Source organism: Physeter macrocephalus, chromosome 20 (assembly GCF_002837175.3).
Source record: "Physeter macrocephalus isolate SW-GA chromosome 20, ASM283717v5, whole genome shotgun sequence".
NCBI classification, from domain to species: Eukaryota; Metazoa; Chordata; class Mammalia; order Artiodactyla; family Physeteridae; genus Physeter; species Physeter macrocephalus.
The window spans coordinates 68359054-68377454 of NC_041233.1; the positions used below are offsets into that span (position 1 = coordinate 68359054).

An 18401-nucleotide genomic window follows, 5' to 3' on the forward strand; every position below is an offset into this window, starting at 1 on the left:
GTGGATGAGGCTACCTAAGAGGCTTGTGTAAGTTTCCTGATGGGAGGGACTGGTGGTGGGTAGAGCTGACTGTTGCTCTGGTGGGCAGAGCTCAGTAAAACTTTAATCTGCTTGACTGTTGGTGGATGGGGCTGGGTTCCCTCCTTGTTGGTTGTTTTGCCTGAGGCAGCCCAACACTGGAGCTTACCTGGGTTCTTTGGTGGGGCTAATGACAGACTCTGGGAGGGCTCACACCAAGGAGTACTTCCCAGAACCTCCACTGCCAGTGTCCCCGTCCCCACGGTGAGCCACAGCCTCCCCCCTCCCTGCCCACCACTGCCTCTGCAGGAGACCCTCCAACAGTAGCAGGTAGGTCTGGTTCAGTCTCCCCTGGGGTCACTTGCTCCTTCTCCTGGGTCCCAGTGCGCACACTACTTTGTGTGTGCCCTCCAAGAGTGGAGTCTCTGTTTCCCCCAGTCCTGTCGAAGTCCTGCAGTCAGTTCCCACTGGGCTTCAAAGTCCCCTGGGTCTCAATGTGCACACTACTTTGTGTGTGCCTTCCAAGAGTGGAGTCTCTGTTTCACCCAGTCCTTTCAAAGTGCTGCAATCAAATCCCGCTAGCCTTCAAAGTCTGATTCTCTAGGAATTCCTCCTCCTGTTGCCAGACCCCCAGGTTGGAAAGCCTGACGTGGGGCTCACAACCTTCACTCCAGTTGTGGACTTCTGTGGTATAAGCATTCTCCAGTCTGTGAGTCACCCACCCAGCAGTTATGCGATTTGATTTTACTGTGATTTCGCCTCTCTTACTGTCTCATTGTGGCTTCCTCTTTGTCTTTGGATGTGGGGTATCTTTTTTGGTGAGTTCCAGTGTCTTCCTGTTGATGATTGTCCAGCAGCTAGTTGTGATTCTGGTGTTCTCGCAGGAGGGAGTGAGAGCACATCCTTCTACTCCACCATCTTGGTTCCTCCCCCCTCCTCTTTTCACTTTCTTAATCATGTCTTTTGATGCACAGAAGTTTTATATTTTGATGATTCCCAATTTATTTATTTCTTTCATTGCTTATATTTTTGGTGTCATGTTAGAATCCCCTGCCAAATCCAAGGTCACGAAGGTTTATTCCTTTGTTTTCTTCTAAGATTTTTATAGTTATGGCTCTCACAGTTAGGTCTTAGATCCATTTTTAGTTGATTTTTGCATATGGTATGAAGTAAGGGTCCAACTTCATTCTTTTACATGTGGATATCCAGTTATCGCAGAACCATTTATGGAAGAGACTATTCTTTCACCATTGAATAGTCTTGGCAACCTTTAGAAAATTATTCATACATGCATGGGTTTATTTCTGGACTTTCAAGTCTATTCCATTGATCTATATATTTGTCCTTATGCCAGTACCACACTGTTTTGATTGCTATAATTTTTAATAAGTTGTGAAATCAGAAAGTATAAATCCTCCTACTTATTTGTTTTTCAACATTGTTTTGACTGTTCTGAATCCCTTTCAATTCCATATGAATTTTAGGATCAACTTATCCATTTCTGCAAAAACTTCTGTTTCTTTCTCATGTAAGTAAAATGTATTTTTTGAAGAAGCAAATGACAGTTTTATCTTTTCCCGTCTTATTTTTATACTTCCCATTTCCTTTTATTATATTGTTTTTAAGCATTACAGCGATAGTGGGTGTCTTGTCATGCTCGTAGTCTTAAATGGAACTCCTGTAAACTTTCTCCACAAGTTTAATATTTTCCATAGCTTTGGGAAATAAAATATTTATGAAGTTAAGAAACTTTTTCTTTATTCCTTGTTACTAAGAATTATTATATGATTTTATTAAATGCATTTTCTACATTTATGGAAATAATTGTATAGTTTTTTGCCCTTAGTATTCTGATATGATGGATTATATTAATAGATATTTTTGATGTTGAACCATCTTTTTAATCCCGGGATAAACCTTACCTAATCATGAATTTTTTAAAAAGTCAAATTGGATTTGATTATCCAAAATTATATTTGATATTTTAAAATTAAATGGCTCTATATTTTCTTGTACTGTTCTCACCTGATTTTGGAATCAAGGTCACACTAACCTCATCACATGAGCTGGTTTTCATTCTTTTTCTGTTTTTTGGAATAATTTGTCTAACATAGGAATTAATGGTTTTGAATATTTATTAAAACTCCCTTGTAACATCACCTGGGCCCAGGGCTTCTTCCAAGAGGAATTTTTAAACTATCCTATCAGTTTCTGTGATACATTTCTTAAATCAAGATCTATTTCAAGGGCCCATCTGTAGCTGCCTATGGTATTTTTGCAGATTATATTTTGCAGATTTTGAGTTCAGTAAAAATATAAATAAAGTTACATTGATGAATATTCTTTACAATTTCAGGATATTATAGAGCAGCTACTAAAAATAATGCAAGAGGATATCACCAGAATAAATCAATGTAATTCACCATAGTAACAGAATAAAAGATGATGCTTCACTAGATTCAGAAAAACATTGGAAAACATTTAATACCTAATCATGTTAAAATTAGTAAACTTCAAATGGAAATGAATGTCCTCAATATAATAAAATCAGGCCATCTGCAAAAAGCCTACAGCTACACTTAATGCAAAGTATTGAATACTTTCCCTTCAAGAGGGGGAACAAGGCAAGGATCCCCACTCTTACCACGCCTGTTAAACATTGTACTGGAAGTAATAGCCATTATAATAAGGCAAGAAAGAGAAATAAAAGATATAGAGGATGAGAAGAAAGAAGAATAACTCTTTGTCAGTGACATGACATGTACACAGAAAATTCTAAGAAATCTATACAAAGTTACTTGAACTAATAAGTGAATTTAGGCTTCCCTGGTGGCGCAGTGGTTGAGAATCTGCCTGCCGATGCAGGGGACACGGCTTCGTGTCCCGGTCCGGGAAGATCCCACATGCCGCGGAGCAGCTAGGCCCGTGAGCCATGGCCGCTGAGCCTGTGCGTCCAGAGCCTGTGCTCCGCAACGGGAGAGGCCACAACAGTGAGAGGCCCGCATACCGCAAAAAAAAAAAAAAAATAGTGAATTTAGAAAGGTTGCAAAATACAAAATCAATATTAAAAGATCAACTATATTTTTATTTTATTTTATTTTTATTTGTTTCATATTTATTATATACTAGTGATAGTCAACTGGAAATGGAATTTTAAAATTCTGTTTACATAGCAACCAAAATAAAATACAAGTTTTTAGAAGTACATACAAGCCCTGTATACTTCAAACTATAAAAATTGCTGACAAAAATTAATTTGATATTGGATTGAAAAACTCAGTATTAAAATTCAGTTTGCTCTATATTGATCTATAGATTCAGTGCAGTTCCAATTAAAATGCCATCAGGCTTTTTTGGTAGATATTAACAAATGGGTTCCAAAATTTATGTGGAAATGCAAGCAAAGGATCATTATATCTAAAACAATATTGAAAAAGAACAAAGTTGAAAGATTTACACTACCTGATTTCAAGATTTGCTATAATGCTATGCTATATATTAATGCTGTACTATGTACTAATGAAGACAATGCATACTTTCATAAGGATAGATATATAGATCAGTAAAAAAGAATGCAGCACCTAGAAGTAGCCTTACACCCGTGCAGTTACTTGATTTTCTTTTTTTCTTTTGATTTTTTTTACAAGAAGCTCTAAGGTAATAGCTTGGAATTTTGGTGATGTGGGTTTGGGAGAAAAGTGGAAAAAAATGAATTTCAGTCTATGGGTGTCGGTATTCATGGGAGTCATTTTAAGAAATGTGCACTTATTGAAAGAGAACTCCATACTAGGATTTCTTTTCCTTGAGGTATATGTTAATCACCTGGATAAGTGGTAATCAGAATATTGCTTCCAAAATTCTATTTCTATAGAGCTTAACTATCAATTAGCTAACTGAAAACTCCTCTTTTTTTTTCAGACACACACACACACTGTATTTTATTTTTACAAGAGATAAACTGACACCAAGCATTACAAATGGATGACTGCAACAAAAGCAACAATGATTGCAATTATCAAACACGAAACACACTCATACTATGTCATAATATTGACATTCAGTCCAGTAATCCTCCACTGTAACAGCTCTTTTACTTTGCAGTGAAAATTGATTTGTATATTTTTTGCCTCTGAGCCCTTGTGGGATTTTTTTTTTATTCAAACAGAAAGTCACAAAAATTATAATCATCCTCATCAGTTCACTCAGTCCCATGTAATTAATTTTTTTCATCTTGATCTTTTGTTAGCACTTTTATGAATGCATCAGTTTTCCATTAGAGTTCTGAAAATGCTTATTCATTCAGTTCAGCTGTATAGTCAGTTACCAGAAACCTGTACTTGTCAGTCTTTTCCATGAATTCCTTGACGATGAAACCCTTTTATAGGAACATTTTTGCAAAAGCATCAGAGTACACCCAGAACTGTCTGTAAATGACAAAAGACTTAAAAATGACCACAGTTAAAGATTTGATGAAAGTTGATAATGCAATTGACAAGGAAATTTAGTTATTTCTGAGATATACATTTTAAAGTAATAACTAGAATTATGACTTATAACATTATACCAGAACATACAAGATTTTTCGAAATTTCATGTAATGTCTGAAACATTTATATTAACATATTTCCATACAAATAACCCAAAGAAAGTTTAGTATTAGTTGTTTGTTTTTTTGTATTGCAGGTTCTTATAAGTCATCAATTGTATACACATGAGTGTATACATGTCACTTGATTTTCTAAAAAGCATGAAATCAGTCAGGGGAGAAAGGAAAGTCATTTCTGCACATGATGCTTGAACAACTATATACCAGCATGGGGAAAAAATAAACATGACCCCTACTTCACACACCATATACAAACATCGATTCAAGATGCGTCACAGACCTAAATGTAAATGCTAAAACTATGAAGCTTTTACAAGAAAACATGAGAATACCCTTGTGACTTGCATGTAGGCAAAGGTTTCTCAAAGACAGGACACAGAAACAATAATCATAAAAGAAAAAAACTATAAATTCAAATTTATCTAAATGTAAGACTTCTATTAAACTTCACTGTTAAAGTGAAAAGCCACAGGCTGTCAGAAAATAGTCACAAAAATTCACAGAAACACATCTATGTAGGGGATTAGTATCCATGAAATATAAAGGCTTCTACAACTGAAAAATGAGAAGGCAAACCAATGAAAAATGAGCCAAAGATTTGAATATTTTTCAAAAGAAGATATAAGAATGACCACAAGCACATAGAAAAGTGATCAACATCATAAGCTGAGAAGGAAATGTACGTTCAAACCACAATGAAATACCACTGTATATCCAGTATAATGGTTAAAATTTAAAAGACTGACAGTACCGTAGATTGGCAAGGATGTGGAGCAGTTTGAACTCTCATACATCTTTGGTGGGAATAGAAAATGATAGAGCACTGGAGAAAACCTTTTGGGAGTTTTTTAATCAAACGAATCATATACTTGCTCTATAACATAGCAGTTATAGTCCTCTGTGTGTACCCAAGAGAAGTGAAAGCATGTCCACAAAAAGGCTTATACAAGAATATTAATAGCAACTCTATTTGAAGGCCCCCAAACTGGAAATAGCCCAGCTGTCTGTCAGTAAGAAAATACATAAATGAACTGTGATGTATTCCTTATATGGAATACTGCTCAGCAATAAAAAGGAACATGAATAAATCTCAAACATGTGAAATGAAAGAAGCCTCACACAAAAGAGTTCATTACTGTATGATTCCATTTATCTGAAATCCTAGAAGAGTTACAACTAATCAGTGATGGAAGAAAAAAATTAACACTGTTTGCCACTGGGGTCAAGAATGACTGGAAAGAGGTATGAGGGAACTTTCTGGAGTGAAGGTAACATTCTGTATCTTTATATAAGTTGAGGCCACACAGGTTTATGCATTTTTGAGAATTTATCAGGTGATACACTTAAGATTTATGCATTTCGTTGTAAGTTTTGCCTCAAAAAAGGAAAAGATCTGGAAAAATATGGAACTCTAGTTAATGACAGTGTACTAATGTTTATGATTTACTTTGAAATGCATCAAAAAATGTAAATGAATTGAAGGATTGATAGCTGGATGAGATATGTGATAAAGCAAGTCAGTGAACTGTTGCTATATGGCTGTTTGATGCAATATTCTTTCAGCTTTCTCTGTGTTTGAAAATTTTCATGATAAAATGTTGAAAGTGTCTCAGGAGATGAAACCAGAGCATCTTTTTTCAGTAGAATGCATTGATTTTTTGGTTTATGAAGCAGAGGCACTGTAACATAGAGCTAGAACTGGTTCAAATTCAAGATCCTTGACTTACTAGCTGTGGGATCTTGGGATCTTACTTAATGAACTGTGCCTCAGTTTCCTCTAAAGTAATCAAAATCACAGTCATAGGGTTATTAAGATGGGTGGATGGATGGATGATACTTGGGTTAGTTCTTACCACATATTAAGCTCCATATGTGTCAATTACTAGCCAAGCATAATTGAAATACATACATTTAATTTAAGAAGCAAGTGTTTTCCTTGATTCTGCTTTAAATTTTCAAATTTCACCTTCTTTTAAAATATTTTATAGTTGAGATGAAATCAACAGCAGTTCTGGTAGAGGCATGATGAGGGAGGGGAGTAAGAGGAAAGTGGGGGAATGGACGGATGGAGAAATGAAAAGGACTGAGTTTTATGCATTTCAATAACAAGGTCACCATGCACTTGATTAGCCTTTTTTTAAAGCTTTTTTTTTAAAGTATTTATGTTGCACTTTTTTTTTACACACTAAAAACCACTCAGTTTTATTAATTAACATGTAAGTTCACACATACTGTAAATAAAGTACATGTTTTCTGTATGTTCTACTGGAAATAGATGCATTGCATAAAACCTGTATTAATGTCTATAGATTGACCTAGAAGCTGAGATGGTGAGCACTGTAGCTGGCATTGGAATTCAAGGTACAGATAAAGAAGGTGGAGCTAAAGGAGAAGAACAACCCATTAGTTCTCCCTGGGATGTAGTGTTTGGAAGGTCAGGTATGTAAACTTTTGATATTAAATATAAGTAAATTTTGCTAAGTAAAAGTAAGATTTTTAAGATATTATGGGAACATTCATTTGGATTAATTCTTTTACTAATTATTTTATGCTTTTATACCAATGACTTGGGATTTGTTAATTGCATAAAAACAAAGCCAGCAGTAATATATAGAAGATAGAGTAAATATATCATTATATATAACATGTAACATTACATACATATTATATTTTATATACAATATAGGGTATGTGTTTCTCTAATGTTAAAGAATTTCATCTTAGTTGCAGCTTCCAATTAAGATAGTTCTGAATATTCTGAAATTGGACAGATTATAGTTTCAGAATTTCAAAAGATTATTCACGCACTATACTGTTTAACGATGTCCTTTTTATTTACTGCCGTGTGAAAAATCAAGAAATGACAGTGGGGTTTTTCTTAGATTATCAACAAAATTTTTATTTAATTATTATAGCTTCTTTTGAGTAGTTAAAAAAAACTTTACCTATATACAATGGAATATTACTCAGCCATAAAAAAGAATGAAATCTTGCCATTTGTGACAACATGAGTGGACCTAGAGGGTGAGAAAGACAAATACTGTATAATTTCACCTATATGTGGAATCTAAAAACAAATGAGCAAACATAACAAAACAGAAACAGAGTCATAGATACAGACAACAAACAGGGAAGGGGGGATGGTGGGGATGAGTGAAATAGGTGAGGAAAATTGAGGTACAAATTTTCAGTTACAAAAGAAATGAGTCACAGGGATGCAATGTACAACATGAGGAATATAGTCAATAATAATAAAATATCTTTGGTAACTAGACTTATGGTGATCGTTTTGCAATGTATAGAAATATCAAATCACTATGTTGTGTACCAGGAGCTATCATAGAGTTGTAGTTGATTATACTTCAAAAAACAAACAAACGTATAGAAAAAGAGATCAGATTTGTGGTCACCAGAGGCAGGGGTAGGGGTTTGGATGAAGGTGGTCAAAAGGTACAAAATTCCAGTTATGAAATACATAAGAAGTAGGGCTATAATGTACAACATGATTAATATAACTAACAATGCTGTATGTGTGTATGAAAGTTGTTAAGATGAGTAAATCCTAATAAGAGTTCTCATCACAAGGAAAAAAATTGTTTTTTCTTTTCTTTTTTAATCTATATGAGGTGATGGATATTCACTAAACTTAATGTAATTATTTCATGATGTAGGTACGTCAAATCATTATGTTGTACATCTTAAACTTATACAGTGCTATATATGTCAATTATATAAATAAAACTGGAAGAAAAAGTTAAAATTAAAAAATAAAACTTAATTTAAAAAGTAAAAACTTTATCCTACTGAATTACTTAGATAATTGAAAATGAGATTTTATTTTTACAATCTTTATTACCTATATATTACTTGACTAAAAGATAATCCAGGAGCGCTAGTACTCTTATTTTTCACCGGCCCTCAGCTTTGCTGACATGGTTATCTACATGTTTAAAACCAGAGTAATGAAGAAAGAAATTTAGTAGAATATATTGAAAATGGAACTTAGAGCTAAATGGTTTGTATGATTTTAATCTATTTATAGAGTGACTTAAGCACCATCTTAGTTGGATGATTTTACATTTGAGATAATTTTTTATGATGCCAATTTGGTTATAATTAAAGACCTTAATTTTTTCATTGTGATTCACTTTTTATAAAGCTTTTAATATTTATAAAGTAACTGAATGAACTTCTGGTACTACCTGCACTTAATATATGTAACTTAGGTATTTTGTGTAAGTTATTTTTGAAAATTCCATTTTTGGAATTTGGTGCCCTAATAATGACGAGTCGTTTTAGTGGCTCACAGTGGGGAGGGGTGGAGAAGGTAGAGGGAGCAGTGTGTCTCAAAAGCAGTCAGTAAGGGGATGTATTATATGTAGAGATTTTTAAAACAATAAGAAAACCAACTACACCTCGATCTTCTTTTTATCACCATGCACCAGCAATTCTAAATTATTTCAGGGTTAAAAATACTCATCCTCATTAGAACTTAACCGGTCTTGCCTCCCTGCTTTTGGTACACACCTGAGCTATTTGAACATAATATTATAGATGGAAAAACAGTCTGAAATACATCTGTTAGTAAAATAGTCAAAGTGGATGAGAACTGTTATTTTGGTATGTTATTACCTTCCCTCAAGGAAAAAAAAATTCTCTTAATATGTAAGCCCCCAGTGATTTATAGTTAATAGTCCATATAACAATTCAGTTATTGATATTTATATTTTACATCTTACAGCCTGTGTTTACTGTCAGTAATTGCCACAGTAAAGCTTCATAAGAAATCATCCCCAAACTCATATAAACCTAAACCTTTATTTCTCACTTACATACAGGGTTGGGGTTCAGTTGATCAAGGCTGAGCCTGGGCTTGGTTCCAGACTGTTTTTTGGGTCCAGATCTGCTCCATTTGTTTCTCCTCTTCCTTGAGCCAGTAGCTGACTGAGGTATATTCTTTTGGCAAAAGGCAGGAGCACAGGAGAGTAAGCCCAGTTACACACATTTAAAGCCTTTGCTCATGTCATATCTGCTTACCTACTGTCATTAAAGCAAGTCACATAACTAAGTTCAAAGTTATGGGGCAGGGATATGCACTTTGCCTACAGTGAGGCAATGGCAAGGGTGCGGTTGTATTATTACCACAGAGGAATAAAGACCTGAGACCAATAATTCAATCTGTTACATATTTCAGAATTTACATTGCTTAAAAACAGGGTGTACTTTACCGGATGCTTTACTAAGTTGGATTTATTTAATAGAGTACTTACATATTTTTATAGGCTAAAAATTTTTCAGTCATACTTTATGGCATGGAATTTCTGGTGGTTTATCTCGTATTGAGAGTGTACCCAAATTGCTTTCCAATGAAAATATTGGCTCTGTTGACAAGTACTCCCTCAGCTTCCAACGGGAGTGATGTGCTGAGGCTTGTGTCTTTATTAAACTCAGCTTTTAGAAAAGGAAGTGAATCCTTCCTTAGCTCAATGGATCATTAAAAGCATATGGTTCCACATTTAACTTACAGTTTAAATTAGCTTCACTCCAGGTACTTGGCAAGAGGAGTAATCTTGAATGCACTTAAATTAGCTCAAGACCTTTCAAAATGCTAAGAGAAAGTGGTTTTCAAGTACTGTATGAAGGACCTATAATCACAATGACTACAAGAGTTTTTAACCTTGAGTTATATACCCAAGGCATTCATGGTTAGATTTTGTGAAGTACTTAAATTTCCCAGAAATTCTATTTAAGTTTTGGGGGAAATTGGTCAGATTCTCATCAGAGTTTCAAAGTGGTGTGTTACCCCCAAACATTTTAAGAGCCGCTGCTTTAAATCACTCTGAAGTCTAATCCTGGATTAATGCATATTGTCAGAGTATGGGGAAATTGGATCATAGAATAATTGCTCTCCTTAAAATTGTTTTTACTAACCTATATTTTGACATCATGTCATTCATTTAAAAATATATTAACACATCAACATATCTTATATTCATTTTTATGTGTATATGTTTCATAGTATATATTTCATCAAAACACAGTCCTATGGGACTTCTGAACTGTTTTTACTATAAGGGTTTGCTGCTAATTTCAGTTATCTTATAAATAACCTCTCTGATTATCTACTAGAGAATTTTTCGGTGTTATAGATAATTGTTTTTTTCTAAGTATCAAGTTTGTTTTTAAGCTCCTGGATAATTTGAATATCATAACTGATTGTGTTTGCACTGTTATATTGATTCCTAGGAAACTTAGAGACAGGTTTGTCTCTAACAAAGTGTAACGGAAACATGACATTCATTTTTTAATATTACTTGGCTGCATCTTTCTTTTCTACTCTATTTACCTATTGCTTCAATTTTCTTAATTTAAATTTATTTATCTTACTAGGGTTTATTTCCTGTAAACTACCTGAATACTTTGTGAAATAAAAGTGGAAGTAAATAAATCCAGTAGAATAATTTACTGAACTGATTGGGTATGATAATTGATCCATGTGGGAAAAAAAATCTGTTAATCGGGCTTCCCTGGTGGCGCAGTGGCTGAGAGTCCGCCTGCCGATGCAGGGGACACGGGTTCGTGCCCCGGTCCGGGAAGATCCCACATGCCGCGGAGCGGCTGGGCCCGTGAGCCATGGCCGCTGAGCCTGCGCGTCCGGAGCCTGTGCTCCGCAACGGGAGAGGCCGCAGCAGTGAGAGGCCCACATGCGGCAAAAAAAAAAAAAAAATAAATAAAAAAAAATAAAAGTCTATGTCATACATCTAAATTTCAGGTCAGCTCTGAGTCTGTTTCTGTTGATTGCTTTGTCTCTTGAAAATGGTTTTTTGTTTTTTTATTTTGTTTTGCTTACATTTATGTGCGTCTTCTCATTTTTTGTTAAATTCCACTCATGCATGGAACTATAGAGGCTGAGATCAATAGTATTTGTCATTATTATGGGAGCTCGAGTCAATTTAGTCAGAAGCTGGCCTGGATCTGGATTTTATTATTGCTGTGAGTTCTGTCAAATTACCATAGCTTTCACAGCCCTCTAGAAGTGGGCTGTTGCCTAAGCCTGGGGGGCCAGATGCTAGAGACCTTTTCTTAGTGTTAGTACTCCACCGTCAGCTTTCAGTCAACCAGCACAGATCCCCAAGGGATAGACTGCTGCTGTCTTTCTGTACTAGGTTGCATTGGGGCTAAGGGAGAGTTCTCTGTTGTTCTGGTGAGCCTCAGTCTTAGGGAGGCACTGTGTGCCTGGGCCTCCATGAAATGAGGTGGAGAGCTTAGAGCTTTTTCAGTGATTCTGTTCCTTCTCTCTCTGGCAGCTAAACTCTGTCTTCTATTTTTGAGTGGTTTTGAAGTGTTTCCTGCTTCTCTCCCAGCAGTGGGAAATCTCTACTTGGTGTCTGGGGTCTTTGGCCAAAGACATTTCCTTGCCCCTCCTCCAGAGGTAGAGAGATTTTTTTTTTTTCCTCTCCAGTTATATTTTTTATATATATAATATATTATATTTATTATATAATATGTAATATATAATATATGTTACATAATAAATATATATTTATTATATAATATATATATTTATTATATAACATATAATATATAAAACATATAAACGAAAGTAATTAATTCTTAAAATAAAATATTCAAGTGTGTCAGGAAAGTATAGAATAAAAGGTGACATTGTTCCTTACTACCTGTCAAACCCAAACCAGAGAAGTAACCATTAACAGCATGGTTCATGACAGTTATGATCTTTTTCTACTTATATACAAATGTATATGTGTGTATATATATATTATATATATATATAGTTTGGAGGTTTTTATGCAACAAAAAATGGGCCATTAAGTACATACTATTTTATATACTGTTCCTTGAGGACAGTTTTTCACATTTTTACATATATATAATATATATGTATATATGTACATGTATACGTGTACATGTATATATAACATATATAACATATAACATATATAATATATATTATAATATATTATATCTTTCTATAATATATATTATAGTTATATATAATATATTATATTTATAATATATTATATATATAATATTATATTTTTCCTCCTCCAGTTATAATTAGTCTTTTCCTGTTCCCTGGCAGTGACAGACTTTGTTGCTTTTTCCTAGTGGATTAAGGCTTTGCTTTACAGGGGAGATTTAGAAGCTGTGCAGAAAAAAACATTTACACTAATGGATGATTTCACAGATGCCATTAAGAGGGTTCTAGTCAGTGGGATCTATTTTGATCATAGTTGCTTAAAATAACACAGAATTTGTAAAAGCTGGACTGCAGGTAATTTTTATATTCATATTTCATTTGCTGATTTTGTTCCTGTTTTCTGAAACTATTTCACTAATCCTTTTTGATAATTGATAATTATGAGGGATTTTGCCTTTAAAAATACTTAACTCCTGGGCTTCCCTGGTGGCGCAGTGGTTGAGAATCCGCCTGCCGATGCAGGGGACACGGGTTTGTGCCCTGGTCCCGGAAGATCCCACATGCCGTGGGGTGGCTGGGCCCGTGAGCTATGGCCGCTGAGCCTGCACGTCCGGAGCCTGTGCTCCACAACGGGAGAGGCCACAACAGTGAGAGGCCTGCGTACCACAAAAAAAAAAACAAAAAAACTTCCAAAACCTTTTTAGCTATTGGCCTTGTCCTTTTTTTATTTTTAATTTGTGACTGCTGTAAGTCAGTGATTCTAAGGACACTTTTTTTTTTTATAAATTTATTTTATTTATTTACTTTTGGCTGTGTTGGGTCCTCGTTGCTGCATGCAGGCTTTCTCTAGTTGCAGCAAGCAGGGGCTATGCTTTGTTGCGGTACACCGGCTTCTCATTGTGGTGGCTTCTCTTGTTGCAGAGAACGGGCTCTAGGCCCATGGGCTTCAGTAGTTGTTTGCTGCATGCAGGCTTTCTCTAGTTGCAGCAAGCAGGGGCTATGCTTTGTTGCGGTACACCGGCTTCTCATTGTGGTGGCTTCTCTTGTTGCAGAGAACGGGCTCTAGGCACATGGGCTTCAGTAGTTGTGGCTCACGGGCTTAGTTGCTCCACAGCATGTGGGATCTTTCTGAACCTGGGATCGAACCCGTGTCCCCTGCATTGGCAGGCGGATTCTTAACCACTGAACCACCAGGGAAGTCCCAAGTGCACTCTTAATTTAAGGTTGAAATGTTCATGATTGCCACATTCTTGTTAGAAGGAACTAATACCCATACTTGGTGATACAACTATATACTTTTTTTTTTTAAAGCTGAGGGGAAAGTCAAGAGACTTCTTCCCAACAGGATGGAAATTTTATTTTTTATTTTATTTTATTTTACTTATTTAATTTTGGTTGCGTTGGGTCTTCGTTGCTGTGCACAGGCTTTCTCTAGTTGTGGCGAGCGGGGGCTACTCTTCGTTGTGGTGTGCGGGCTTCTCATTGTGGTGGCTTCTCTTATTGCAGAGCACAGGCTTTAGGCACACAGGCTTCCGTAGTTGTGGCATGCAGGCTGTAGAGCGTGGGCTCAGTAGTTGTGGCACACGGGCTCTAGAGCGCAGGCTCAGTAGTTGTGGTGCACAGACTTAGTTGCTCCATGGCATGTGAGATCTTCCCGGGCTAGGGATTGAACCCATGTCCCCTGCATTCGCAGGAGGATTCTTTTTTTTTTTTTGCGGTGCGCGGGCCTCTCACTGTTGTGGCCTCTCCCGTTGCGGAGCACAGGCTCTGGACGCGCAGGCTCAGCAGCCACGGCTCACGGGCCCAGCCACTCCGCGGTAGGTGGGATCTTCCCAGACCGGGGCACGAACCCGCGTCCCCTGCATCGGCAGGCGGACTCTCAACCACTGCGCCACCAGGGAAGCCCGGCAGGAGGATTCTTAACCACTGCACCACCAGAGGAGTCCCACAACTATATACTTTAGATTTAAAAATCCAGGATGAACAGTATAAACATGATTCTTATTAGTTTGATAGACATTATAAATGCCAGACTACCCCCCCACCATTTTTTTAAACTCCCATTTTATTTGCAAGAACAAACTCTTCAGCCCTCAGTGAAATGGTTAGGCAGGGTAAAAACTTCTTGAGTGGCAGTTTAGCAAGGAAGTGATGAGGCTGGACTCTGGGGCCAGACCACTTGGGTTCTAATTAGTTTCACATCTTAGTAGTTGTGTGACTTTGGACAAGTTACTCAGCCTCTTGATGCCTCAGTTTCCTCATCTAAATGGGAGATACTAATAGTATCTACCTCAAATGCTTATTGTGAGAATTATGAGAATTAATATATGGAAAGCACCCAGAACAGTTCCTGGCACATAGAAAGTACTGTATACGTGTCTGTTGTTATTGTTGTTTGCTATAAGATTCTCATTATAAAAATCTCCAGGAGATGTTGATAAGCTGAACCGAACCGAAAATGGAAAGGCAAGGGACTGGAAAAAATACTTGACAGGGATTATTCGGCCACAGGCTACTCCAGAGGCTACGAGAAGAGAAGGGTAGAAGGAGTGACGTAGCCACAAATACTGGAGTGTAAGCCTCGCTGCACGTGATCGGGTCTCCGTTTCTGATCACACATTAAAATGCACTTGGGTGACTGAATCCACAGCTAAGTCCATGGCACAGGGGCAGAAGGGAGGGAAAAGAGAACGGGCCAAGCAGAGTATTGGCCAGAAGAGCACAGGCTCACTTCTGTAGTTCCTTCATTCTGATCAGAACACTAATAATCTGGAATTGGACTCACTAATGGATGATTATTCCAGGTTTAGCTGTGTGAATACCAACAGATTTTTTAACCCCTTTGAATTTCATTTTCTTTATAAAATGGAGATGATAATAATTAGACTTGCTAATGTTGTTAAAGGAAATAATCCATATAAAGTGCTTATTATTAGCTCAGTGCCTTAAACAGGAAATATTCTGAATGGTTTTCATTTTCACCACCATGCCCCCCGTCGTCATTATCATCCTCATCAACTGGTATGTAGAATCATAAACTCCTGAATCCCGAACTGACACAGCCTCTGCTTCTACACTATTTCTCATACCTCCAGCTTCTAAAGGAAATAAGTACACAGAGACCAAGACCAAACAGATGCTCCCACTAATATTACGATGAAGCTTTGGCCTCATAGGTAGACCCTAGTTGAACTAGCCTGGCCTGTTTGGAGAAGTAGATAATGGAGACCTGATCTGGTCTTTCACTCCTGTATATACCAACACAGCTCTTCTTCGGCCAAGTAGAGAGGCTTTAAACCCATGTCATCTTCTAATGATTATAGTTTTATTTCCAGTCTTTATGCTTTTTGCTTCTTTTTCTTGTATGAATTAGGACCTTCATATGATGCTAAATAAGTGTTGATAGCAGATCTCCTTGTCTCATTTCTATTCTCAGGGGGAATGTCTTAGTTCGGGCTGCCATAACAAAATGCCACAGACTGGGTGGCTTAAACAACAGAATTTTATTTTCTCACAGTTCTGGAGGCTAGAAGTCCAAGGTCAAGGTGCCAGCATGATTGGTTTCTGGTGAGAGCTCTCTTCTGGCTTATAGACGGTCACCTTCAACCTTTGTCTTCGCATGGCAGGGGCAAAATAAAATTAAAGAATATAATAAGGAAAAGCTTTTGATCTAGTTCTAAAGTGACTAAGCAGAGACTGAGTCCCCAGGATATATGGATGCCACTGTCACTTTTAATATAATTTATGTTTATTAAAAATATTTGACTGAAAAATTAAATGGAAATAAACTCCTTTAGATTTCATATGATGGCAATTAACACAGCGAAAGAGGCAGCACGTTAAATAGATTTTCTTGTTGGACTTCCTGGGTTCGGATTCCAGTTCCTTCGTTTACTAGCTCTGTGATCCTGGCAAGTTAGCTAACCTGAGCCTCAGTTTCTTTTGTAAAGGGCCTGTAAGAAGGGCCTTTTGAGAAGATTTAAGTGATAATCTCTGTAAAGTGCTTGGCACATAACAACCACAGTTTATTGACCATCAACAATATTTTTGTTAAATTAAACAAAATTTAAATTAAACAAAATTTAATTTTGTTAAATTAAAAGACACTTGAAAGTAATTCAAGTTAAGGAAGAAAAATTCCTTCTGGACACAACTACTTGAAGTTAAAGAGAGTACAAATAAAATAGCCTTTCCAAGATATTTATTTTAGCATATGTCTGACCAAATTATTTTAGTGAAAATGTCTCAACTACATGTAAAAGTAGCTTCAGAATACAGCTTAATTAAATATTTAAAAAATAGAAATAATTTGAGAAACAGAGCCTTGTCACATTGTAATAAGTTGTAATATCAGTCTTAAAAAAACAAAATTATTTATTAATTTTAGAAAACAACTATCTTGTAATATATTGTCTCTTTGGTTTATTACATGTCAACCATATCCTTTTGAAAAAGGTTCACAACAATTAAACAGTAGATTTTAGAGCAGCAGTGATGTGAGTCTAAGTCTAAAAGCTAATACTGGGGTAGGTGGAGGGCTTCCCTGGTGGCGCAGTGGTTGCGTGTCCGCCTGCCGATGCAGGGGAACCGGGTTCGCGCCCCGGTCTGGGAGGATCCCACATGCCGCGGAGCGGCTGGGCCCGTGGGCCGTGGCCGCTGGGCCTGCGCGTCCGGAGCCTGTGCTCCGCAATGGGAGAGGCCACAGCGGTGGGAGGCCCACGTGCCACAAAAAAAAAAAAAAAAAACTCAACTACATGTAAAAGTAGCTTCAGAATACAGCTTAATTAAATATTTAAAAAATAGAAATAATTTGAGAAACAGAGCCTTGTCACATTGTAATAAGTTGTAATATCAGTCTTAAAAAAACAAAATTATTTATTAATTTTAGAAAACAACTATCTTGTAATATATTGTCTCTTTGGTTTATTACATGTCAACCATATCCTTTTGAAAAAGGTTCACAACAATTAAACAGTAGATTTTTAAAGAGCAGCAGTGATGTGAGTCTAAGTCTAAAAGCTAATACTGGGGTAGAAATATACATTTCTTAAACTATTAAAAGATACAGTCCTTTCATGAGAAATTGTTCAAAGAACTATTCCTATATTCCTAAAGCATGTAATTTAGGTACTTGAGTGCCAGAGTTTCTTTGGAGGGTGTGTGTCAACCCATTTCTTCTGTCACATAAAATAAGAAACCAGATGTTTAAAAACATTGTGCCCAGAGATGCAGAGGGACATTTTGCTATTAAGAATACTTCGGATTTCTGTGAATGTAAATTTATAAGTCTAAAGAAGTAAACTTTTCACGAGGAAAATGGAAAAATTTCCAAAGTGACTTAAAACATTGCAAATATTTTTACTTCTATCAGATGATTTATAAACATACTACTGTCTTCCCTTAATTTAAATTTCTGAAAGATTGGGAATGTTTGTATTAACCATATATACATATAGTAATTACTGTTTATTTTCATAAAGGTTCAGAGGTCCAAAGAGACGACATTCTGTGGATAGCCATGGCAGGGACTCATCAGATATGGGCATTCCTGTTGGACTGTGGCAGATTACCAAAGAAAAAGTAAGTGGTAACATCGGTAACATCTCTCTTTGGGTAGACGTGGCGTTCACAGAATTCCTTTTCCCGAAGTCTCCATCCTCGTAGCTCTCACTGTACTAGTCAGGATGTGCTGGGCTGTGCTACCGTAACCAGCAGCCGGGTCCTCGGTGGCTTAGGACGAAGTTTGTTTGCTGGGGGAGCACTGCTCTGCCCCCCAGGCTGATGCAGCAGCCACCGTCTGGAGCTCTGCCAGCTGTCCTGGCAGAGAGAGACAGA

At 36.6% G+C, this 18401-nt stretch overlaps 1 protein-coding gene across 1 annotated transcript in view; it reads left to right on the top strand.

Annotated features, from left to right (window-relative positions):
- Nucleotides 1-18401, top strand: part of NHLRC2 (NHL repeat containing 2) — a 57432-nt gene that overhangs the window by 27820 nt on the left and 11211 nt on the right. Inside the window, exons 5-6 of the mRNA XM_024121492.3 lie at nucleotides 6934-7063; nucleotides 18047-18146. Coding sequence (XP_023977260.1) covers nucleotides 6934-7063; nucleotides 18047-18146 — 230 coding nt within the window. The remainder of the gene's footprint in view (nucleotides 1-6933; nucleotides 7064-18046; nucleotides 18147-18401) is intronic.